This window comes from Vidua macroura, chromosome 10 (assembly GCF_024509145.1).
Source record: "Vidua macroura isolate BioBank_ID:100142 chromosome 10, ASM2450914v1, whole genome shotgun sequence".
NCBI classification, from domain to species: Eukaryota; Metazoa; Chordata; class Aves; order Passeriformes; family Viduidae; genus Vidua; species Vidua macroura.
The window spans coordinates 3635262-3662141 of record NC_071580.1 but is presented as its reverse complement, the minus strand read 5'-3'; the positions used below and the strand labels follow the sequence as shown (position 1 = coordinate 3662141).

The window sequence follows — 26880 nt, the reverse complement described above, 5'->3', positions numbered from 1 at the left end:
TGACAGAACATTTTAATCCTTTCTGCAGAATTCAAAAAATTTGACTTTTGTACTGATTTAAATGCAACACAAGAACTGTGTATTTCATATTATTGTTTTTAACAACACGCAGAATCAACTCTGGTGTGCCTTGTTTCAGGCTTTGGAGTCCAGCCTAAGAAACACAGGGTTTATTTCTAATGGCAGAGCTGCTAATCCCCTCTGCATAAACAGGCAATGTGTCATGGCTGAGCTCCATGGTGCTCTCATTGACATGAGCACACCCTGCAAATCACAATCATTTACCCTGGAAACAACCTCTAAAATCACCAAGTCCCAGGGCAGTGCTGGGATGTGCCACAAAGAAAAAGCACTCAGAATTAAAAAAAAAATGTCATTTGAAATGAAGACCCCCTAAGCCCTTTAATGCCTCCTGCAAAAGAATTTTCACCAACATGAGACAGCATCAAAAAAAATAAAAAAAAATAAAAAAAACCCAAAACAAACTAAAGAGTAAGTCTGGCAACACCTGAATCCTCACAGGCTGCTTGAACCAGAATGGGTAACGATATTTAGTGGAAACTCAGATTGGAAGAGTCTAGAAGCCCCTGCAGTCAGAGCAAAGCCAGTGCTGGAAGGGGTGAGGGGTTCCTTACCGAGGCAGGTGCGCCCGTCGGCGTGGAGCCGAAATCCCGGCTGGCACTGGCACTGGAAGGAGCCCTGGGTGTTGACACAGCCCTGCTGGCAGCCTCCGTTCAGCACCTCACACTCATCCACGTCTGCAGGAGGAAGGGACACGGTGAGGAAGGATTACAAGAGAGCCCAGCACAGACAGACCCTGGTTCTCCTGCAGGGCTCATCCAAAACGCAGCCAGGGCGCTCGGGCTGGGTTGTTGCTTACTACTTCATTTTGGCAGCAAAGGAAAGTGGAATTTTATGGTATTTTTCCAAGATCCTGCAGGCACTGCTTCTGTAGTCTGTGCTTCTGAAGTCCTTGTTAATTAGAGTGATTTGTGACATGGCTCTTTCACTGAGGCCACAAGAAAAATATAGGGGAAGAATTAGGGTTAGATAACACATCTGAGCCTGTAGGAACTGCTGATCAAACCTTTGGCTTTTATAAAAACTTGCTCTACGAAGATTTCCTTTTGCACCAGGCTTTTAATCCTATTTGTTCTTGGGGGTACAAGCAGGTACAACTGACATGAATGGCAAACAGACACATTTTCCATCACCATTACATTTTCAACCATGGAAAGCACAGAGAAAATTTTAGAAGAGTGAGGAATTTGTGCTTCATTTTCTGTGTCCCTTGCCACACAAGCATAGAATGACAGAATGGTTTGGGCTGGATGGGACCCTAAAGCTCCTCTCATTCCAGATCCCTGGCCATGTGCAGGGACACCTCCCACTAGACCACGTTGCTCCAAGCTTCATCCAGCCTGGCCTTGGGCACTTCCAGGGAGGGGGGAAAACACTTTGTCCTTTGTTCTTCCTTGTGTTCACCTAAACTTTCCACAGCATCTTCTCAGACGACCTCCCAGAAAAAGGATGTGAGCTCCTGCTGATACCTTTTCCAAAGCTAAGCAGGCATCATTCCATATTTCAGGGGATTTTGGAGGATTACATTTGGTCAAATGAAGAGGGAAACAAGCATTAAACCACCTTGAGAACACTGCTGTAAAGTTCCAGCTGAAAATGATGGACAATGATGGACAAAGATCAAGAAGAGTTTAAGTAAACAGGTGAAGGTCTAAGACAGAATCATAAAACTGAATTTCCAGAAGTACCACATAAGCAGTTTTTGCACCTCTTCAGCAACGTTGGGCTACTGTAAATAGCATTTGATTGACATGTTGACACCATTACCTTAAAAATCAACACAGGGGTCATTGGAAATAAGGGTCAATTAGTCCATTCCCTGAAAAAAAAATCACCTGGCAGATACTTGCCTAGATTTTGTCTGTCCTTTCCTTAGCAGTCCCCAGGGACAGCAATTCCACCTCCCACCATCTCCCCCAGGGCGATGCTTGTCCCAAATTATCCAAATGCCAGAGATATTTTCTTCCCCAAGTCAAGCCTCCCTCCTGCAACAGACATCTCTAAAGAACCCCTCTTTCAACACTGAAGCCTCCTGCAGATTTAATTGCTCTTTAGATCATGTTCTGAAATTATCTAATGGGAGGCAAGTCCACAACTGCTCCTGTGGGGGAAGCAAGTCCACAGTGAAGGAATTTCCCCCCATATTGCACTTGAGGAACAAGGGGTCTGGCTTTCATATCTTTGCTGTGGTTGTATCTGTTTTGCATTTAACTTTCATGGTTTACATTTTTTTTTTTAATGCTTTTATGTTTATTCCATTTTAGAAAATCTAATCAAAATTAACTGTAAGAGGAAGTTTTAAAGAAGACTTGGAAATGCACAACATCCTGCTCCTGAGGAAATGTATTTATGAAGCTAAATTTTAATACTTCACATGTGAACTTCCCTCACCTAAAATGAAGTCCTGGTGTTGACTGGTGTTTAAATTCAGACCATTTGCTAATGTGCACCACTTTTTGATCCTTCTGCTGTATTTGTTGTTTTATTAGACTGTATACTACATACATGTCCTACTGCCTGGAGACATCTGGAATATACTTTTTTTTTAAACAGAAATTTTGCCTCTTAAAATGTAAACAGTAAACAGAACATGTTATTCACCTTGTTGAATTCCATACCGCTAAGAACCAGACTGCTGAAAAATGCCAGGATGAAATCAAACCCAGGAAACCCTTTCTATGGAGTGTCAGAGAAATAAAATAAGCAAAAAGACCCAGAAAAAGAGAACAAGGAAGCAGCTGAACCACACAGTACGCCATGTTCTAGTATTTATACCTCAATAAACTCAAACACTGGGAGCTTCAATATTTTAATTTTATAGGCTACGATCAGCTGGAGAATTTCTCTCATATACCAAACACTGTTTTAAGTTCAGATATTGGCACTTACAAAGGAGAAAAAAAATAGTCCAGCTAATAAAAACAAGCTGGGAGTTAGTGATATTTGTTAGTCTCCATTTGGAGATTTAAAGGAGTGACTTGGTTTATGGGGGAGCTCTGCACCCAGCAGCAGCTCTTCTCTCAGCAGCATTTCCCTCGTGCTGGCACATCCCAGAGGGCCATAAAGCAGTGATAGTGCTGAAAGGCAACACAATTCAAGGCAAAATAAAAGATCCTAAACCACTTGTGCACATGAGCTAGAGCCAGCCCCAGCCTGAGCCTCCCTGCAGCAAGCGGAGGCGAGACCCAGGAGCCGAAAATGCAGCTCCACGACGCCACATCCACAGCAAATCTGATGACAGATGATCCCTTCCAGCCCCAGACTTCCTCTGCAAGATCAATATTTTAAGGATTATATGCTGAAAGATTCCTTCACATCCGACAGATAAAATCAAGAGAAATGCAAGGCGCAGTCGCCTTTCCACGTCTCCTCCATCTCAAGGCCAGGAAACAGCTTCGCCCCCAGTTACAGCAGAAAAATTCCCCAATTATTTTGTCTGGGGAGCAGTCTGCAAAGCAGACACTGATCTAAATGCCTGAACTGCATTTGGAAGTTTAAAAAGCCTAAACTATTTGGACTTTCACGTTTAAATTGCTCTACTAATAAAGGACACGTAGCAGCAAAGCAAGAGCTTCTGCTGTTGTAGGTACACAAGTGGTGATTTTTTTTTCCTACTTGGGAATAGCTATAGAAAGATGAAATTATTCTAGAATAGCAGATGTATAAAAAATATTTAAAAGCATTCCTGAAATATAAAGCCCTTCCAGTGCAATTCTAGAACATCACAGGATTATGGAAGATTGTATCTGTATCTGTGATTAAATTTGGATTAGTTTCCGGTGCAGATCGAACTGGAACACCTTCCTGCTCGAATTTCTATAGTTACAACCTAGGATGCTTATCTGAATAACCTGAATTTCAAGCCACTTATGGCTTGCTTATCACAAGTCAGACTGTGACGAAAGCAACTGCATCCCCACAAGAGAGAGGGAGAGCAGTTCTTGGAGACAAGAAGGAAAATGAGAGCTGTGTGCTGTCCCCAGGCTGTCTTGCCAAGGAGATTACACTGCTGGGTGAACAAAGCAGAGGTGGTGTGTGGATATTCACCTTCTCCCCTTCAGAACATTTCAGAGATGCTTTACAGGGGGATTCCCCACTTCTGTACCTTCCTGTGTCCTTGTTTATTCACCTTTCATCAGGAATTACCTAATACTCATACAAACCAAAGTCTGTGCATTCCCAAGATGTAAAATATCTTAACCACAACTTCTTTAGCTCTTCATGCTCCTGAGGGCTGTGCCCTTGGACTGACCCTTCCTCCATCCCAACACCTCAAGTTCCAAACACAATAAAAGAGGATGTGATGTACAAATGTCCAACCCACTGCCAGCACCAGACCCTTTCCAAGGGCAGATCCTACAGGTGGAGTTCCAGGCTGTGAGATCCTCCACACCCCTGACTAAGGGCCCTGCTAATCACCAAGGAGGCTGGTCCCTAATTGATTTGATTAACCACATTGATAAAAGTCCATCTGCCCTGCCCAAAACCTGTTTCAGTGCAGAGCTGTGTGGCTGCTTGTTTGGAATTCAGGATCATCACATTGGCAGCTTTTTTCACATCATTCTTAAAATGCTCAGGAACAGCTATGATCAATCAGTTCCTCAAAAATGCACAGAGAGCAGTAATAAACATGGATAATTAGTGAACCTGCAATCATGGTTTTTAAAAAGGAAGAAAGAAAGCAAGATCCTGCCAGATCAATTCTCTACTAACAGAAAGCTTTGCTTTTTTAGACCACTAAGAAATGCAAACAAGATACAGAACTGAACTCCAAAAAAAAAAAAAAAAAAGAAAACAGGATAACAAGCCTCCTTTTAGAGAATCCTGAATGGAGGAGAGATGATGTGCCAAAGGTATCCCAGTGATGGTATTCTCACTGAGGAGGACACTGCCAAAAGCTCCACATGACACAAGGTGACAGCAAGGTTTGCCTCTCAAGGAGCTTCCCCCCAGCTAGTGGCATTTCTTGAGGGTGACAAATGAACAGGCTTTCCCTCCCTTGACTATTAAAATTTGCAGATTGAGAACTGTTCAGAGTCAGTATTTTCTGAGAGATAAGCAGATAAAAAAATTCCTCTTCCTAGTGCCCAGGCACTGATGGAGAAAGAAACCAGAACTGGACAGTATCAACCTCACCATTTAGAAGAGATTTTGTCCTGGAAGGGGTCGAAAAGCATTGGAGCAGGCTGCTGGGGCAGTGATGGAGATGGCACCATCCCTGGACATGGCTTAATGGTGAACACAGTGCTGGGCTGACTGCTGGACTTGATCTTGAAGGTCTTTTCCAACCTCAGTGGTCATATGATTTCAGGATTTTATTTAAATATTAATTAGTTTTCAGCAAAATCTCTTCACTTTGTCAAGCAGAGAACAACATGGAGAGGCAGAGACCAAACAGTTGTGAGCATCAGCCACCCCACAAGCACCAGAATATGGTGTTCTTCCATATGGATGGAAAGATTTCTGTCCAGCTGGGAGCTGATGTGAGAACCCATTCTGGGTCCTTGCTGGCACCTGCACACAGGGACCCAAACCCCCACCACACCATCTGTGGATCTGGCCCAAATGACTTTCACAAAAGCATAATTGCACCCTTTTTTATTAAATGCCTAAGAAACACTACATAAAACAGGAATGAGTGACACATAAACATTTCCTCTTTCCAGCCACCACAATCCCCCAGCTTGCTGCAGAAAGGATGAGACCAGCAGAAGCAGGGAAACACAAACCCCTACTTGTACTTACTTAGGGAATGGTTTGTGCTGATGGTTTAAAAGTCAGATCATAATTTAAAATAATTACAATGATTATTTATTTAAAAAATCTGGACCAGAAAGAAGAAACGTGGTCTGGTCTTTGTATCATTATCTTAAAATCACTAAAATCAGGGTTTGACCCCTCTTTACCCAGGGAGCTCTGTGGACCACTGATCCCCACAAAATATTGTGAGGATCAGCCAGGAATGATGGTGACAGAGAAAGAGGGAAGACTGGATCTTAAGTAAAGTACAACAAGAAGAAACCTTCAGAGGCTCTATTTAAAATTATCGCAAGTGGATAAACTGTTCAACTCCAACACAGATTTGGAAATAAGTTCCAACAATCTGGCTCACCCCTCCCTTGCCCCAACCAGCTCCCCCAGACTCTTCAACTGCAGATCATTTCGTACATCTGATAAGAAAACTCTGATTGTTTGCTATTTAATGTGATATTTTAAATCAACAAAGATGCATGACAGTGCTTTGCCTTCTGTTATTTGTAACTACACTGTTACTACTCTCTTTTCTGTATTCCAAAGGCTGTTTAAACCTCACAAAAGTTATGAAGTGAAAATATCATATGGTCTTTCCCCACTAATTACATGGTGGATTTTACACATTCTTTAGTGTGTTTTTCAATTAAATAATTTATGTACTCATGGGAAGGAAGGGAAACAGGCTTAGTTCCCAGACATTCTTAAGCTGATCACAAAAGTCAGAAATTATTCTATAAAGTAAAACTTAAAATAAGCCCCTGTTATTGTTGTAAGTCGGTAAATTTATAACAGATTCAACTCACAGCTTCCTTTAAATCACAGAACTGCTCAAGTCTCAAGCTCAGAAATGTCCAAAACTTGACAACCAGTGTGAATCCCCTCACAAATGCACTCGCTACAGAGCATGACATAATTTGCTCTTGCAGCAGAAGTTTTGAAAAGGATCTCTCCTCTTTTACTAACACTAAAATGATTTTCAGGGTCTGAAACTTTGATTGGGAGTTTGAAGGGAGTTTGAAACTCCTGTTGCTATAAAAATATTTGGCCATCTTTTCCACAATGAAAGAAGTCTTACATTGGTATTGACTCTAGGAAGGAAAATACAAGTTTGAAGTCTGGTCTAAAACAAAGCCTAAAATTAAAATAAACAACAAAAAAAATTAATTCATATTAATAAAAAAATGTATTTCTTTTTCACTGAACCAAACTGAGCAGCAAAGATTGAGAAGAGCAGTTTTAGGTGGCTGGGAAGTTTTGAAGTGCAAAACTCCTGGTCTGGGGCTTTTTATTAATGCTCCGCAAAACACCACAAATATGCTACAAGCTCCTTTGAGTGGTTTGCTAGAACCTGGTGTTAAAACACCTCCACGAAACAGCTTTCAGCACAGATAAATGTGCTCCTGCAGAGCCAGCTGGGTCATTTTGAACTGTTAGTGCTCCCAGGCTTTTATTTTTGCTCCTCAGCTATTTGTTCTGCCCTTTGCTGGCCCCTGCCATGGATTAGATGAGCATCCATTGTCTGCTCCAGCTCCCAGCCAGCCAGGTCAGCCCCGACTGCTGCAGCTTCCTCACGTTCCTCACCCCCAGGTGTCCCAGGCAAAGCTGCTCCAACAGGATTAACTCATGCAATGGCTCCAGCAAACCAAAAGGAGCACCTCATGGCTGCTAAGAGACTGCTTAAAAGGCAAGGTTAATGAAATTTCACCCAATTTAGCCCCTGCAAACTGATTTCACAACGGAGGAGGACCCTTGCTGGAGCAGCCAGTTTTCTACTACATTTCTTCACCCAGGATGAAGGACAAAGCAACTTCTACCAGCAGCCATTCTGCAGGCACAGAAAGAGGCTTTACGAGTGATCTGGTTATTTACCTGCCCTTGAAAATGGGGAAGGGGAGGTGAATAATGGCATTAGACCACCACAGCTTTTTGTACCAGGTTCACTGTCTGTCAGCCCATCCTCCAGACCTCCCTGGAGATCTGGTCCATCGTGGAGAGACATCTTCTGCCCTGAAGCTGGTACCTTGCCCTACACCTCAGATGCTTTCCCAGGTAGTTTTAAGGACTTCCAGCTGTGCCTAGGCCAGGTTTCACTTCTCTCCTTCTGGCTTCTCTCTCTCTACATAGAAAACACCAAAGGATGGAAACCACAGTGCTGTGAAACGTTGAACAGCAGAGTCATCAATGGGACCTTGTGTTAGGTAATCAATATTCATGTCCAGATCTGAAAGCAGATGCATCTCCTGATGGCTGTTTTCAAGGGAAAAGGACAGAGGCATCTCCAAGGTATGGTATTTTTGACAGATCCATGGAGCAGGAATGGCAGGAGCTGCCCCACAGCCTGCTTTTAGGGAGAAGGCTTCTGTGAGCACTGCAAGGGACAATCCACCCCATCAAGTCTGAGAGACCTGGATTTCATTTCCTGGTCTCTCACTGGCCTTACTGGGGAGTAAAGAGATGAATAAATTGTCATGAGATACTATGCAACCCTGTTAGTGGGGGCCACGGGTGACTGAAAAGAACAACACTGACCTGACACAGATCCTGGTAATTTGAATTCATGGAATTTGAACTTGGTATGGCAGAGCCTCCTTTCCTTTCCCCTTTCCCCTCCTTTCCTTTCCTTTCCCCTCCTTTCCCCTCCTTTCCTTTCCCCTCCTTTCCTTTCCTTTCCCCTCCTTTCCTTTCCTTTCCCCTCCTTTCCTTTCCTTTCCTTTCCTTTCCTTTCCTTTCCTTTCCTTTCCTTTCCTTTCCTTTCCTTTCCTTTCCTTTCCTTTCCTTTCCTTTCCTTTCCTTTCCTTTCCTTTCCTTTCCTTTCCTTTCCTTTCCTTTCCTTTCCTTTCCTTTCCTTTCCTTTCCTTTCCTTTCCTTCCCTTCCCTTCCCTTCCCTTCCCTTCCCTTCCCTTCCCTTCCCTTCCCTTCCCTTCCCTTCCCTTCCCGACTGGCAGCAATTTAAAGTGGTGACTTGTTGCTCCCAATCCTGGACAGAGTGATGAGAGAAGAGAAAATTGGCCAATATTTGCACTGCCCACTTCTGCTTACTCTCCATGCCTGACATGCCACTCTCTCATGAGATATTTAACAGTGGTTTAGCTCAATAAACATCCAAAAGCCCCCTCATCCACAGCTCCAAATGCAAACCATATGCTGCAGATGAAAAACCCTGAAGATTATAATTGGAACTGTCCATTCAATTTAAACAAAGTCAAGAATGAAAACTATTTCAAATTCAATAAACAGGCCATTTCAAAGTGTAGACACTGTGGAGGACAAGCTTAACAACTTAATTGACAGGTAAAGCTTCATTTCTAATCCTCATTTTGATATCATCTGTAGCCTCAGGAGTCAAAACACATCACTGTTCAGTGCTCAAAATATGCAGAGAAAATGAAAATGTCAGCTGAATGAAAAAAAAAGGAGAAGCATCTGTTTGATAGCTGTGTAAGCCTGTGATATGTAAACTGCTTTGGAGTCAAGCAGCCCTAATTAGAGTTTCAAGGAATTCTTCATTAAATATACAGACAGAGACGTATATATATATATAGATATATATATACACATACACACACACTTTAAGCAATTATTGAAACCAGACAATTTGCAAGAAAACCAGGTTATAGAATTAAAGGAAGGAACATGACAATTTCACAGACAGACCTCAGACAACACTGTGATGTTTTCACACAGCCGTGTAAAAATACATTTTTCCATCTTTTCACAAAGCAGCTCTGTATGTTTTTCTCCACGCTAAGTATTTAAAACAAAAAAAGAATGATGCTTTTTGGGATCTTGGTGTAGTACACAGCATCTCAGCAAAGAAAAGCCAAAAGGGAAGAGTTGATAGGGTTACCAGCCCCCACAGTGGGGTTAGACTAATAGATATTTTGGCAACTGCATCCCCTTGAAGGCTCCAACTCCCATCAACATGAAACCCACACAGATGGACACAAACTCTCAGTGAAGAACTGTGCCAGGATAAGTGAATGACCACATGAAATAACAAGGGAGTAGAAGCTGAAGAATGACAAACCAGATAAAAGGGTAACTTAGGCTCCTAAATAAACAAAACCCAGCTTCACTGATGTCACTGCTTCCAGTAGAAAAGAGGTAAATGTACTGGCTGTAAACAGGGAAGTTGGGAGGGAACGTTTTAAAGACAAATATCAGAATTTGAGGTGATTTCTGCTTGGGAGAAAGACTTTGAGATCACCAGTATCAGCAGCTACTGCAACACTCCTGCAAGATTTTCTCATGTGGGGCGGAACAGCAGAGAGAATATTTGTTATGGGTCTATCAATTTTTAAATACAACTCCTCAGCACAACCCAGTTGGGCCCTGCTGTGAGGTGGGAGGGTGGCAAAGGAGGAGAGGATCTCTACAAGGAGCTGCACTTAATAAGTGACAGCATGATACAGCCCAAACTCCTTGTGTGGACTGAGTTCTGAGCTGTATTAAGGAGGTTTATATGTTGGGCCATCAGCATCTTCTCTCGGCAGGATATGGCAGTTTGCAAGAGTAGCTGTGGAATAAAAAGAGAAATGCCTGATGTGATGAGAACACCTGGATTTTGCTAGCAGCAATATTAATGCACACTTGCTGAGATCCGTGTCTCTGCTTACAGCAGAATGCAGAGAAATGTGTTTTCCACACACAGCAGGTAAAACATGCACAAGGAAATTATAATCATGCAAACACCTTCATAATGTGGTGTTTCCAGCTTACAGTACATGGGCTGTGCTGGCTGGAAATACAGGTGTGATTTGTGACAGGGAGGGCACAGGCACCATTCAGCCACCAAGCTCCACCTCTGCCACTCTAAAGCTGAGACCACAGCACAACCTCCTGTCCCCGTGTCACAGCTGGCTCCTGGCATTGCTCCACAGCCATCAGTTCATGGGGTGCAGGTGCCACCACAAGCATTGATCCCCCACTGGAGCCTGGAGCCATCCCAGCTCCAGGACAATCAAAGACATAAACTGCCAGGGAGCAAAGGACAGCATTTTACACAGGTTTTCTTGCTCTGCTTCCTTTAGGACATAAATCACATGTGACTCTGCAGAGATTCTAGCAGGAGAAGAGAGAAGTGACATGAACACATCTGAAACCTACCCATGCCAACTTCCAGAGCTGGATCCTAATCAGCAATCACAGAATGGTTTGGATGGGAAGGGACCTTGAAGATCAACCAGTTCTAATTCCCTAGCCATGGGCAGGGACACCTTCCACTAGCCCAGGTTGCTCTGAGCCCTGTCCAACTTGATACCTTCAACTCTTCCAGGTACAGGCCACGAATTCTCTGGGAAGCCTGTGTCAGTGCCTCGCAATCCTCACAGGGAAGAATTTCTTGTCAGCATCTGATCTAAACCTGCCCTCTGTCAGCTGGAAGCCATTTCCCTCTCTTATCACTCCATGCTTTTGTTGAAAGTCCCTCTCCAGCTGTCTTGGAGCCCTTTTAGGCACTGGAAGGGGCTCTGAGGTCTCCCTAGACACTTCTCATCTCCAGGCTGAACCACCCCAACTCTCTCACCCTGTCTTTGTATGAATAATGCCACCAGGCATGGAAGAATTTACTTTCCTTCCTTTTTTCTTCCTCTTCCCAAGATTAAAATTCACATCAAATGAACCAGTTGATTGCTCCATTTTTATTAGTCATTTCTGAACTCCTTGGCTGACACTGAATCCCTTTTGGGACAGGAACTGCTCACAAGGTTCTCAGGTGGGCCTTTGACAGAGCCAGCGTGCAACAACAGCAGGTTCACTTCAAGTTGTTCTTCTAATATATCCCAGCTAAAGCCCTCAGGTACTCCTGTAATTGAAGTTTGAGTAATCCAATATGATGTTGATCAAACTACTGATCTTTTAATAACGCAGTGTAGCTCTCCCAGCAGTTGCTATCTCGCTGACAGTCATGTCTGGATCGCTTCCTTTGGGCCAAGGCTTTGAACAGAGAAGCTGACGGGTTTCTGTTTGCTTTAGATTTTATCACAAATTGTTTTAAAGCTTTTTTGAGGTTGTATCAGATGGCTCATAAAATCCACAGGCATTTCAATAATAAAAAAAAAAAAAAAAAGGTAGTTCTATTAGGTGTCCAGGTGAAGAACAGTGTTAAATGCTCCCAAAGAGGAACACAAACACCACTCAGGAGCCGTGCTCTTTCCTGTCCCCGTACTTGCCATCAGTTCTTGTTTATACAGCCTGTAGGCAAAGCTTCAGAAAAAGCTGTAGCCACCCTGCACAATACCCTCCTCTGAAAGGCAAACGTGCACATTTTTCCTCTCACAATTTCCATTTAAACTATGAATTTAAGGTTTTTCTAAGCCTCGCCTCTCCACACAAGAATAATTCAGCTGCAATTTGCATTTTCGATGTGCTCGAAATGAACACCAAGATGACTCATGTGCTGTTTATAAGATGCCTGTATTTGCTGGTAAATACCTTGCTACAAACAAGCTATAATTTAAGTATTCAGAAGTCTTGCTTCTGCATAAAATTACTACTAAGTGTAATTTTGGAGACCATGACCAGTGCTTCAATTTCAGGCTTGCAAAGCTCTTCCTACACAATGATTCTTAAAAGTACGAGTGGATTTTCTTCTCTGATAACAGCAATCATTGTATCTCTGTAATTGCAAAAAAAGATTACCTGGCTTTTAATTCACATTAGTCAGCTCCAACAATACCGTGCTTCTTTCCTTCAAAATAAACTAATTATTGTCAATCAGCCCACTGGAATGTTAACATTCTCTATAACCTGCCTTTCAGATGTAGTCATAAATGCAAAAAAACTAGCTAATATAAACTCATCAGGGTTCTAGAAATATCTCAAAACATATTTGTGCTGCAGTCTGTCATTTTTTGTCACATTATTTCCAAATATTATCTTTCATCTGGACAATAACAGCCTTTTCACATCATTCTATAATGCTTTTCATCTAACTATTCATAGCTCCTCCGTTAATTAAAAGCATTAAGTTCCTGAGTAATATGGCAAACACTGCAATATTTCTGAACTTTAAATGTTTCCACTATCAAAAGCTGATCAATACACCTTTATGCATCAAGTGGTTTGGACAAAGAAAACTCTCCAGGGCAGTTTTTTTTTTTTTTTTGCCCATGCCCAACTGTGTTGTGAGCACAAAGTCCCAACTGCAATACCTGGAGCCACTCGCGGAGGAACCACGGAAGGACATTCCTTCCCAAGGATGACGGCAAGTTGAGGTTCCTGCTCCATATTTGCTCCCAGCTGGTGGAGCTGGAGGAAGACAAGGTAGCTGGAAGGCCGGGGAAGCAATCCCTGTGCCGAGTCTATAATCAGCTGTGACGCACGGGGAGCCGCGAGCGCCATATGGCAGACGCCGTGGAGATGGGGCTCTGCGTGTGCTGCTACCTGTGGCACCCAGAAACAAGATTTCCCCTTCAGATCAGTGATCAATAATTCATCTGATAACTGGAATACAAAGGGAGAAGGTGCCAGTTTTCCCTGGGGCGCGAGCAGTGCCGTGCTTTTCAAGAGACGCTGCTGCCTTGGGACGCGGCACAAGTTGAGCTGCAGGGAATGCGCGACACGGTGACAAGCTGCACTACACCTAACCCTGTGGAATCCTGACAAAACCTGAAAATTAAACTGCCAGCTCCACGGCTTGTTTACACAAAAGGCTGCTATTCAAATGTTGCAGCTGAATTAAGCGTTCAAAGGCAAAAATCTAGGCACCTAAAAACAAGCTCCGTGGAGAAAAAGAGATTTACCAAGACTATCTGGAAATAATCATTGAATCCTTGAAATATAAGTGGTCCCAGTCTTCCCCAAAAGTCAAGGGCTTTTGGGTAGGACTCCTTCAACCGTTGCTTTGGAGCCTTGGATTAGGATAACAATACCCTTGACCCAACTGGTGTGCATAAAACTTCTGCTTAAAAAGTGACTGCAAACTGACTCAGCCTGTTCTCAGCTCCGATGGATGAAAACACGTATCCAGGATAAACGAGCTGAGCCTCCAATGGCAGCGTTCACTTTGGAGGGAGCTGTCATAACTGTGAGCCTGACTACCCCGAGGGATGGCAGATGTGAGAATCTGGGTGGTTCAGCTCGCAGCCGCCTTTGTTTGGTGTGTGAGGGAGGAGCGGGGAGCCTTCAGCAACAGCCAGGCAGGAATTGGGAAGAAACTAAAGCAGGGCAATTAAAATTCAGCAATAAATCAATTATCAGAGCATCAGATGATCTTCTCGACACAGAAATGCTCTGAACCAGGTGGGAAGTGTCTCTTCTGGCCTGAGCAATGTGTGTCTTCCCTGACTGAAGAGAAACAGACACAAAATTTGGGATTTGCTGAGTTTAGTATTCGATGTATTATAATAAGATCAAGAAGGTTTGTGTACCTGGGTGTTTCTTGCTGGGGAGGGCTCACAGAAAGCAAGCCTAGACCAAGCCACTGCCAGCCTGAAATGAGCCCCCAAAATTCAGCTCAGGCTCCTGCCTGCTTGGGCTTGTCAGGAATCAGCACTCAAGTAATTCATTTAAAAAGTCCAATAAGCTGAAGTCAGTGTTACCCTTACTACGACCATGTTGTCATTTTTGCTACTTACTTGCTACAGCTTTTTTTGCTGTAGAACTACCAGGAATAGACAAATGCAGACAGATGACACAATTTGCCTGGGAGAGTGTAACAGCTCCACGCAGCTATTGATCCCAGGCAGATCCACCACAGCATGGGAGAGCACGAGGGAGGTCAGAGGAACAACCTCCAGCCATCATTTCTTCTCAGAGAAATGCTTGAAATTGAGAATTCCAAAAGAATGACTTGGGAGTAGAAATAAAATTAGATTCCCCATCAAGTTTGCAAATGTAAAACATCTCCAGCAGTTTCTGCCCGGAGCTTCTCTGCAGCCACACACAAAAATCACACAGTCCTCCTGCCTAAATCCAGCAGTCTCCAGAAAACCACTGAAGTCTGAGTGCACAATGCCCAACAATGTATATAATGCACAATTAATCCTTTATCTCTCTTAATACAGTTCCCTCTATAAGAGAAGTAGGGGAACCCTTTTTTTTTTTTGTTATTACCAACTGGGATCTGAAATCAAAAGCAGTTATTAAGCTTTTTGCTCATGACTAAAAATAATGATTTGACAGGTAGGAGCAATCATAATTAATACTTAAATATAAAACCAGATATTGCTTCTTGTTGAATTCACTTTAAATATAATATATTTACCAGTATTCTGGATGTACAAACTAATGGAGAAGAAAATGTTTGTTCTCCACCCTCCTTGGCAGATTACTGCGAGATTTTTATACTTTGAAACATAAATACTTGAAATCATCTGACTTAGCTCTAAAACCCCAAGCTGGAGTCCCAGGATACCTGAGAGCCACTAAAAACAGGTTTGGAAAAATCAGAAATTAGGCTTTACCTTCTCTCCTCTCATAAGTTTTTTTTTTTTGCTTATTCTTTTTCTCTACCTTTTAGAATTGCTGTAAAATTCCAATACCCTGACATGCCTCAGTTATCAAGATGGTTCACCCAGGGTCTGATAAGGTGATAAGGTGGAGTTGTCCATTCCCCTCACTCTAGGAGGCAAACATTAGGTGGGCAGAATAATTCAGTTACAGATAATTAGATAACTGTGAAACAATTCCTGCAACTGGATTTATTTCCTTGTCTCAAGACAAGGTCTTGAAATAGAGGAGGATGAAGAGGGCTGGGTGGCTTCCCCTCATCTGAGGGCGCCTTCACTTGAGTGCTGTAAGATTTGAGTTCAGCTGGTCTGGTACTTGCTGCATCTGGAATAAGAACTGGTACTGTTTGGTATTTGTTAAATATATTCTCCTTGTTCTCCCTCTGCTGAAGTGTTCCTGGCAATAAGTACCTCAGTGTCACGGCCTGCCAACAATGTGTGCTGAATCAAATGCAACTGTTAAGAGTTAAGATCATGAAAAACCATCCTGAATCCTTTCAGTAGACTAATTTCTCCTGTTCTAATAAAAATTAAATAACTATAATTAAAAATGCCTTGTCATTTCCCTCCAAGTGCATGGTATTCTGTCCTTCAGTTTTTTATCACAGGACATGGCAGACACCTGTACATTGATTTGGTGGGCAGGGAAAGCAGCCCAAATGCAGAATTAGCATTTGTTCTCTTCAATAAAACCAGAATTAGACAAGAGTAAGTTGTGTTTCAGACCTTATTAACTTAATAAATGCTGTCACCGTATTAATAAACACTTTCTTGCTCTCAGACATGTCCCTCAGTACTCCTTTTAGCCCACCATTAACTTTTCCAAGGCAACAAACAGTGTTTGGAGAGTCCCCCCCGCCCTGGGAGCAGCTCCAGCAGTGATCCCGGTGACTCCTCCATTTCTGGGGTAACCAGTGGTGGCCCTGGCACAGTCACACTCTGGCTCTGGAGGCAGCTGCTCCCAAAGTCCCCCTGGCAAAGGTCAGGAAAGCTGCCAGAGCTCCGAGGTTTGACTGAAACCCCCAGGGATGGGGCTGCAGCCATTGCAGCATCACTCTAATCAGCCAAACAGGAGCTCCTTTTCATCAACAGTTAATCACAGGACTTCACTTGTCTCTAAGTTCCTGCAGTTGCCTTGACAGATGAGAGCACAATAATATAAATAAGAAATGACAGTTTACCAAAGAAGGTCAACATAAGGCCACGACCTTTTTCTACTTGACTTCTGCAGCTTATTCATGTGTGAAAACACGCTTTTGTAGCTGTAGCTTCAGCATCCCTTACAGATCTGGACTTGTGCCAACAACTGAGCTTTAAAATTACCATTTAAAATACCATTTTAAATGGTATTTATGTTCAGAAAATACCATTTCTGCATTTTGCGATGCTCGAGTAGAACTGCTTCGCATCAGAATAAAATACAAAATGAGGATATCTGCATTTCACAGCCTATCTCGCTGACACAGTGGTACAAACAAGGAGGTATTTGGGCACACACCCATTTCCTCTCCCTTCCTCAGACCAGGTCACACCTTTCTGAGCAAACCCACGCAAAGCCCCTGCCTAGGCTGCCCCAGGAACAGCACAAGATGCACAGGGCACAGCATCAGCCTGACAGTCCTACACTGGTAAATGTCAAATATTAATTTGTCACATTATTTGTGCAGTGATTTAAAGCCAAATCCTGTCTCATCATTCATTTCCATCAGGCACACGAGGAGCGGGAGGGAAGCAGGAGCTTTCTGTCACAATCTGAAATGCCTGCGCCAGGAGCTGCCAGGAAATATTTCTCTGTCAGAGAAGCAAACTGAAGCTCTGAGCATGAAGGCTGCTAGAGTGAAAGCTGCAGTACAAAATGGAGATAATTAGTTTTGAAAGGCTAATCAGGTCACTGCTCTGGCTGGCATTTCTGTGGAGATGCACAGGCCTCCAGCTCACCATATCTTGCCTCTCCTTAAGAGTATCCCTCACCGAAGTGAAGCAAGACCTTACAAACCACATAACAATGAATGACATTTCCTGCATAAGAACCCCCAAAGAGCCACAAAAGATCCCTACAAATAGCCAGGAAATATCCCTACAGTCCTTGGAATGAGGATAGACCCCCACAGCATGAGTCTGTGCTGCCCAGTCCCCTTCCCCATGCGGGTCCAACCAGCCACAGAATCACTCAAGAAGGAGGTTTAATCAAAGCTGATGGCAGTAACTATTTTAAGATTATCCCACCTATTTTGTGCTGTTGTCTTGTGCATATTCATGGAGCCTTGTGTCTTGCACACACCTTTTACACCCGAGAAGGTGGAGATGTTGAGCATTGTCAGCTCGCTCAAGCTGTGAAATTAGGTCTTTGGGTCTCCAAAAAAAATTGCCCTCAAACCCCCAGCAATGCTTGATTAAAACAGCATTGCACTTCAGTACATTGTTTGTTAGTGAATTTTTATCCACTTTCCCTTCCTTAGCATTAAACAGCTACAAATGGCTAAAAAAATATTTCAAAAAACCCAACAGTTCTTTCCTGACATCTTTCCCTTTTGTCAGAAGGATGCTCTATTTTGTTTCAGAAAAACACGATCAATCTTTCCAGTAATAATGACTTGCTGAATAAGATCTGTGCTACTTCCATGCTGCTTTTCTAACAATACACCTTATTTGTACCTTGGCTTATAAAAAAACCCCGTACACTGATCAATCATTGCAGGCACCAGTGAAATAAAACCAACTACGAGACAAACAATGGGAGCAGAAGAATAGTGCACATCTATTTAATGCTTGAGTTTAGACTAAGGGGTAACATAAAGCACAATGATGCTATAAAGGCAGAAAGAATGGAACAATCCAGAACAACAATAAACTTTATTCCTCCAAAACCACTGGTCAACCTGAATGAGGAGATGTTTTACTCCTATCTGCAAAAATGACTCCTTTGAGCAATGCAGAGGCATTAATAAAACCCCAGTTCATGCCCTGGGAGGCCTTCCAGCAGCACTCACAGTTTTGTTTGAGAGCTCACTTGTGGGAATCCAGGACATCCCTCTGGCTGCCCTGGCTGGCTCCAGACCCTGGCAGGGGGCTCGGAGACCTTGGCAAGAAGTCAAAAACACCTGTGGCTTCGATTTTAGCCCGTGGAAAAAGCTGCCAATTTTGTGTGAGGAATTACAAGCCACAAGGGTTTGAGTAGTGTGGTCATTGAATTAACACAGGGTGAAAAAGTAGAATTTTGGGGCTTTTTAGAATGGGGTTCAGGGAAACAAGATGGAGGGATTTGGGCGTGTCCCAACCTTCTTCTCCTTCTCCTTGCCCTCCATGTCTTGCTGTGCTGGTGACACTTTTCTGTTGGTTTAAGGCACAGACACACTGTCCAACATCAATGACAGATATTGGCACGTTATTGTAACCACGGCACACGGAGTTTTGGGTATAAAATGTGAACACTGCCCTGAGGGCAGACAGAATGCCATGGCCGAGCTGCTGGACAGAGCTCAGCAGGGCAGAGAGAGAATGTTCTAGAGAAGGGAAAATAAACAACCTTGAGAGGCTGATCCTACACATTTCAGACTCCTCCTTTGGCTGCATGGGCTGGGGAACGAGGACTTTTACACTTTTGGGGTCACCTTGACATCCAGACTCTGAGACTTATTTTCCCCTCATGTAGTAACCAGCCACTAAGTTACTCATATTGTGTTACTCATATGAGTAACACTAAGTTACTCATATTGTAACACCTGATGGCCAGAGGTTGGCTGAATCTGGCCTCCTTGCAGGTCAGTACAGCCAAATTCTGTCATTGTCACCTCTGCAGAAGTTCAGGTGTATTTAGTGACACCACCACATTCACTCTGTTGTATGACTGGAGCACTTCCAGTTCATTGTGTTTTTCCATTTTTGCCTGAAGATTTAAAAAAAAAAAAAAAAAAAAAAAAAAAGGCCTCAAAACAGCTAATAATATATTCCCCTGCAATTCCTGGTCAGATAGAACATAGTACAAAAATCAAGTACCTTAAGCTCTGTTTGAGATTTTAAAGACTGTCCAAAAGCTTGAATTCAAAGTGTATTGTAAGAACTGAATTGTGCAGAAGGAACACTAATTTGACTAACTTATTAAAATAAGACTAGTCTAAAGGAAAAATTACTCTTGCATGCTGAGGATTATGATGAGTAGGACTCCTGCTTCCAAAAACTTTGGTGTGGTGAACTTTTATGCACTGAAAGCAGTAAGTAGTCATCAAAACACAGACCTGTGCACTGGCCCATGGGCATCTTGCCAGTCAGTCCCCCAGAGAGGCAAGAGAAGTGAAGTAGCAAGGATCTGTGAATCATAAATGATATTCCTGGGTTGAGCTCCCCAAAGGCCAAAATGAAAACATGGAGGACCATAATGAAATACTTCAATCAAAATAACATAACCATCTACAGCTTACTTTCACTGTCAAGGTGGATCTCAAATGACAGGCTGCTATAGAAAATAATTCTGTTGTCTTTTAGTGAAAAAAGGAATGCAGCCAAATGAATTACTAAGTTAGGAGAAATCATATGACCATAGACAAGAAATACAGTGCTTTATACAAACCTTAAAAAGGAGCTGGAAATGGTAAAATGAAATCTTGGAAGAAGGGAATTTGTGAGACTGTGCAATGGGAAAAGCCAGAGAACACAGTTTCTTTTGAGAAGATATTAATACAGTTTATGAAAAGCTGCCCTGAGATTAAAAAGATACCATCAGTGATGCATTTACTGCAGCACTGAAATGCAGGGGAGGTCCAACCCAGGCCCACAGCAGAGCACACCAGATGATGTGGCAGCACATCCCTGTTACCTGTGTCAGAGGAGAGCTCAGGAAGAAGGAAGTGCTCTGGCCTGCAGCACAGCACACCTTGGGTACCTCACACCTGACCTTCTGCAGCACCTGACGTTGCACAAAATGTAGTGATGTAGGTCAACACATCATCTGGGCTTGTTTACACTCACTCTGTTTGCCAGTGAGCCTTTAGGAAGTCTGACCATAATTCATTATGTGTTCTAGCATAAGTTTTTGCATAAGAACGAATTTTACCCTCTAATGCACTAACTAGACTTAAATTTCCCTTAGGAAAAAGACAAATGGGTTTACATAGCATGTGGTTTTAAATCCTTTTTTATTCAGTTAATCTCTAGCTGTGGAATTGTGACTGAAATATGAAAATGTATGTGTATTTTCTGATAAGAACCATTTTGCTTAAGAGACAGATGAAATATTATCAAGCGTATACACTTTCTTCAAGTTTTTCAACTGATGACGGAAATCCCATAATCAGAACATGGCACAGCCAATCCAGGTTAAGTGATAACATTTTTTTCAACAAAATAAAACAAAACCCCAACCCTTTGAAGTGTTCTTACAGTTACATCTTCATAATCCAGACATGAGAAGATCTGCGCTCTCGACAACTCTGAGCACACGCTCTTCAGCTGGCTCACAATAAAAGCCACCATTTCCTTCCCTTTCCTAAGTCTGCTGATTCCTTAATAGCAGTGAGATGTGGTACAAAGCATTACCTGCACAGGATTTTCCATCTTCCCCCAGCTTCTGGCCAGCTGGACACTTGCAGTGGTAGCTGCCGATGGTGTTGCAGCAGCGGTCGTGGCAGCCGCCGTTCCCCGTGGTGCACTCGTTGACATCTGCCAGGAGAAAGAACAAGCAACCAGTGAAGAGTGGGCACTGACCACAGTACCTGAAGATCTGAGGACAGTCGTGTCTGACTGATGTGAAAAAATGAGAAAGTTTCTGAGATAACCAGCTCGGGATTCTGAAGCAACCCCAGGATCAGCGACTCCCGGCCACGCTGCTGAGCCCCTCCACTCAGCCAGGCTGTGCCAGGGGAGGCCTAGACTGGGTACCACAAAACATTTCTTCATTGGAAGGACTGCCAAGCACTGGAAAAGGTGCCCAGGGAAGTGGTGGAGTCACCATCCCTAGAGGGATTTAAAAGATAGATATCATAGAATCATTACAGTTGGAAAACACCTCTAAGATCCTCAAACCCAACCATTAGTGGATGTGGCACTTGGGGACATGGTTTAGTGGTGGGCTTGGCAGTGCTGGGTTAATGGTTGGGCTCAATGGTCTTAAAGGTCTTTTCAACCTGAAAGATTCTGTAATTTAAGAGTTGCAAGGGTGGGATTTTCCTCCTCCTTTTCTACACAAGGTGAGTGCAGAGCCCATCTGGCTCCGGCCACAGGCTCTACCCAGCTCGCCAACTTCCACCTCTGGAACAACCTCTACACAGTCATTTCCAGCAGCCTCACTTGGGTATTAGGTTGCTTCTAGAAGCAGTGGCAGAGATTAGAAACCTCTGAAAGATGGTAGGATTTTGGTCCTAAAAAATCAATTATGGTCCTGCTTTCTGTCAGGTGCTGTTATCTACACACCTGACTTATTCACCTTGCAAGCTGCATGCAAAATAGAACTTTACACATTACAAACGAAGAACAATGAAAAAATGAAAAAAATGAAATAAATAAATAAGTAATAAATGAAAAAAAATAAATAAGTAAATAGACAGCTAGTGGCAGAGAAATAAATCAATAGCAAAGATCTTCGCTTACATACCTACTTAAATATCCTACATGAGAAATTTCACAGAAATATGATAGAAACCACCAAGCCAGCAGTGCTGCTCTGCTGAGCAGAAGCTTAAACAACAAACAGTATGGAGGTGATTTCCAAAATAGAAAATTTGTTCAAAGGGGATGGTAAATGTAACAAGCCCAGCAGGTATTTGCTGCTCTGACTCCATGCACAGTGAACTTGGGAAATTCCTTCTCACTCACTTTGCTCTCTGAAGTGCCCATGTCCCACACACACCCAAGTCCAGCAGTGCAAGGGCAAGCAGGGAGGGACCTGGGGGAGAACAGTGGGCTCTGGGGGGCTTGGCTTCAATTTTTGGGCAAATGTCTTCATCTGCCTTGGTGGCAGAGCTGGGGTTGAGGGGACACCCCACCTCCTCAAAGCCCAGGCTGAGGGTGCAGGTGACAGATCTGACAGGCCTTTGGCACTGGGAAGGAGCTCACAGTGCTCTCAGGTGAGACAGCAGGAAAGCCAGGAGGAGGAGGATTAAGCAGCAGAAGATAAGCATCATCACAACTGTAAAAACCACAGGCAGGTACTTCGTATTAGTGGCACTCCTCCTCCCCAAGGGAGAAATGAGGCTTTTAAAAAAACTATTTAATTAGTTTGTAAAGAAAAAATAACAAAAAAAAAAAGGAATTTCACAATCATGGAAGAGAGGTGAGAGCCTTTCAACTGTAACCCTTAGGTGTTAAAGACTAAGATTGACCAAGGTTTTTTAGTTCTTTGATGAGCTTAAGTTCCACTTGACTGGTTCATTTCTGATCCTGGCTAAAAGCCACAGTTAAAAGAAATTTTTGAGGAGGTTTCAGACTATTAAAAAACTAAAAGAAACATGTATCATGAAACACCAACTTTCGCTGAAGTGCAGCTGAAGAGGGACAAACCCACTGAAACCTCCTCATTTCTCTACAGCTTTAGATTCAACGCAATGACCAACAAAATTATAATTTCTTTGTCCTCAGTGATACTGGAAAACACTGGCGGGCTATAAAGAAATAAACCAAAATTCAGTTATCCCAGAGCTATACAACAAACCGATTCCTAACTCACGTGAAGCCAACGAGGCTCTTCTCCATTTCACGGGAACGCGATTCAAACAGAAACTTTTCCAGGAGAAAAACACTCCCCCACCCCTCCTCTCCAAAAACAAACAGCACCAAAATAACAACGTGCGTCTGCTCGCTTCTCCTCGGCAAGAGATGGGGAGAACATATGACAGGAGGCAGATTTTGGACGTGTTCCTCCAAGCTCTGGGAGGAGGCACGCGAGCGCTCGGCAGCGCGCGGCCCCATCCAAGGGGTTTACTCGATGTGCCTCGTGGTGATAAACAGCAACGAGCCACAAAATAACCCAGCTCCACAGCTTCGACTTCTATTCATACCAACAGGATCAAAACTAATAAAATCTCCTTGCTGTTTTTATTTTTTAAACAAAATTAGGGGAAGAGCTGCTTTATTTTTTAGCACCCACAGTGTTACGTGACCTCCTGGTGTAAAATATTGACTGGGTGAGGTGGTCTAGGATATACAGCCCGGTTTATTAACACCAGTGTCTATATTTTGAAGCAAATTATTGGAACAAAACCTTTCTAGCTGAGGAGCTCATCATTATCCCCTTGATTTCACCAGGGTATAATCCATTCGGAAGTGTATAGTGCTGTTGCATGCTAATACATAGGAAGTTCCTCCTTTGATTGCAGAGTGTTCCTGGTAGCAATTAAAAATCTTTTCCTTCCTTGTTCAGCATAAAATGCTGTGGTCCAGCTATTGGTGCTGCATGACTGAAAACCTTATTTCCTCCTTCTTCTAACCCTACCTTCTTAATGCTCTGTCCAGGATTTCCTTGTCTCTGCCTTAATATTTGTTTTCATCTTTTGATGAAATATTTTCAGGCCATTTCTTCGCTGCTTTTTACACCAGAAACCCACCACTTCTTCTGTTATAGTCGCAAAACTTGACTTTCCATCTCCACGTGTCTTTAAAACAAACACCTTATTAAAAGCTAATCATCATAAAATAAACTGTGATTTAATTTCTGAGTTAAGACACCAAGAAAAGCTTTTTTGATACAGCTTTATTAGAGAGCAATCACATTAGAAGGAATACACTGAGTAGGAATAAATCTCACCAGTTTTAGCCCTAATATTATGGAAATTTGCTCTCTAATCATCTGCATCCTTCACTGTCCTGTCTCCTGTTCAAGACCTTCCCCACTGCCTGCACCCTGCCAAGCTGTTTTCTGCAACTCCATAATAAAGGTCAGATGTTGCCTCAGTCCAAAGAAGCACAAGAAATAAATGATCTGAATGTGAAGTAATAAAGAATGTGTTTTACATTTGTAAAAGGCCGGGTCACAGAGCTTTTACAAGCCACAATCAGCTGTTCCATATTCCTAGAAAAGAGTAGTCAGGATTTTAAAATCTGATTACAGCTTTACCATTGAAAAAAAAAAAAGAAAAAAAGGAAAGTTAAAATAAACTCAACAAAAACAATTCTGTCAAATGATAAATTTCTGTCTGCTTTCTATATTCAATGTCACTCAAGGTCGCAAATATATTTTGCCTTTTGAATAGTGAGCAAAATGACAGAAAATTTCTGACACGTAACAAGTCTGCCACGTTAGGTCTGACAAAAGTTCAATGTTATCAAGCCTATCAATCCATCTGTAATGACATGCTGTAGGCACTTCAAAAAAAAAAAAGTGATGTTTGCTACAGCAACGTTTCACATTTATTTATAGAGCCAATGTTGCAAGACAAAAACATTATCCATGGGACATACTGGATATGAGCCTTCAATCTTGCCATGGGAAAAAATAATTGACAACACCTTGCATCTAGATTAACTTGATATTAACTTTACATATGATCTTTCTAGCATATATGTGTGGGGGAAAAAAATTCTCAATATATTTTTAATCCAGTAGTATGTTAAAATATGGATTGTTGACATGTGCCCATGTCCCACGCTCCCTGCACTCGTGGTATAATAGACAGAACTATGTGAAAAGCTGTCTTTTCTCCAAAAATCTTATAAAATACTTGATATGGATGGGAACATCCCTTTTTTTCATGAAGCAAATCACCTTTGCCCAATTAACCCTGCCTAGGAGCTACATGCTAAATGGAGAAGGACAATTCCAATCCCTTCATTCCTCTGTTCTTGTTAATGCTATTCCATCTGAAAATGTCACATATCCTCAGCTCCAGGGAAAACAGCCTTTCAGCAAGTTTTTATGAAAATGTAAGCGATTTCAGATTTCTACAAAGAAATGAAGGTTTTATGTAAAATCAGACACTGGACAAAGTGGTTTTCATTGGTAATTCCAGCTTGAAATCTAACAGCAGCGACCTGCTCTATCACTAGCTCTCAAAAGTAGAAAGCAGATGAAGAAAAATCTGTGTGAAAAGCAGAAATATGTGTTGGCATTTGGGCAGAAGTCTCCTCTCCACTGAGCTGTTGGTGAAGGCTGCAGCTCTGCAGGGTCTGCACCTGGAGCTCAATTCAGCATCTCTAAAAGCCAGTGAGGGATTAAACCTGCCCTGAGCACAGGACTGGCCAGAGCTGGGCAAGGAGAAAGCACCTGCAATGAGCAGGGCTCAGCTCTGCAGCAGGAAAACCAGGAAGTGAAAGACCATCTAATTTTGGCAAGTTTGTATGTTTAGATCAGTGGAACACAGCAGTTAACTCACTGCCTACAGGTTAAGGCATTTTTATTTTCCCCATATGACAAGTTTAATGCCATATTCATTAATACAAAGACTAAATTTTAAGATAACAAAAGGAATCTCATTACTGCCACACAGTATTTAAAACCCATTTTCCAAGGTTTCTGTATTTATCAGCTGTATATGAGCAATAACTTTATTTATTGAAGGCAGCCATATGCAAATTTGCCATGTGGGTGCCCAGTTTTGGGGCTAACCCGTGCTCTGACCCATGAGCCACAGACTCCAGCATGTGTCAGAGCACCCTGGACTTGAAATAAATCACTGAAGTGGAATAAAATCTGTAAAATCATTGCCATTGTTATTGCAATCCTGCCTGAACAAAGCCCACCAGCACGGAGCAAGGAGGTGATTTTGATTAGTTTAAAAGCGTTAGGGTAACACACCCTGCTCCAATCGGGGGTCACAGCAAGCGCAACAAATTTATTTAGAGGGAAGACAACATTTCATTAATAACACTTGGGACCTTCTCCTGGAGACTATGATGAAGGTGGGTGGATTTCAGGAATCTAAATGCTAAATATCTTCAAGAAAGTTTGATTCCTCTCTCTAACGGGCACTGGCAGCTTATATTGACTTTTTATACCAATTTAGAGATGTAAATTCCTAACTCAGAAAACACAAATGCTGATGGGCAAAATAAACCAAACCAAAGGTTAGGATCAAAGTCTAAATATAGTTTATCATGTGCACCTCAAATGCTCCTATATGCATACTTTAGTATATCTGAGTGCCTGGCACACAAATGTGTAGAACTGCAACTACCTTACAATTAGCTTTTATAAGGAGGTATTATAGGCACGTGTCTGCAAATCACAATGTCCATTTCACAACTTCTCATACATTGGTCTAAATAATTTGATTCAAGTTTTAAAAAACGCTGAAGATCCAAAAAAAATGTACCTCCTTTAGTTTTACACACTCTTTTTGTTTTTTTTAATTATAGCTTGGATGATCTGCAACCGAAACCATATGTCTAAAAAATCCTGAAACCTGAGAACGTTGATTTGAACTTTAAAGGCCATTCACTGCTACAATGCAACGTAGCTCACACGAGCACACGAGCACATAGATCAACATTACACAAAGATATAATGTAATGAACAAATACACTGGACAGGCTGCCAGGCACAACACTTGCACCCCAAAGACTGCATTTGTCTTTTGGTTCCCTGCAGAAAGCTTTGCAGCAGTTGTCTGTGAGCAGTAATTGTCTCTAAAACATAAATTACATACATCACTTCCAGCACTAACCATAAATT

General features: G+C 42.5%; 1 protein-coding gene across 1 annotated transcript in view; it reads right to left on the bottom strand.

The window, feature by feature from the left end:
- LOC128812107 (multiple epidermal growth factor-like domains protein 6) overlaps positions 1 to 26880 on the bottom strand; it is a 188560-nt gene that overhangs the window by 65751 nt on the left and 95929 nt on the right. Inside the window, exons 5-6 of the mRNA XM_053986317.1 lie at positions 20817 to 20939; positions 636 to 758 (exon numbers count right to left, since the gene is read on the bottom strand). Of these exons, the coding sequence (XP_053842292.1) occupies positions 636 to 758; positions 20817 to 20939 (246 nt within the window). The remainder of the gene's footprint in view (positions 1 to 635; positions 759 to 20816; positions 20940 to 26880) is intronic.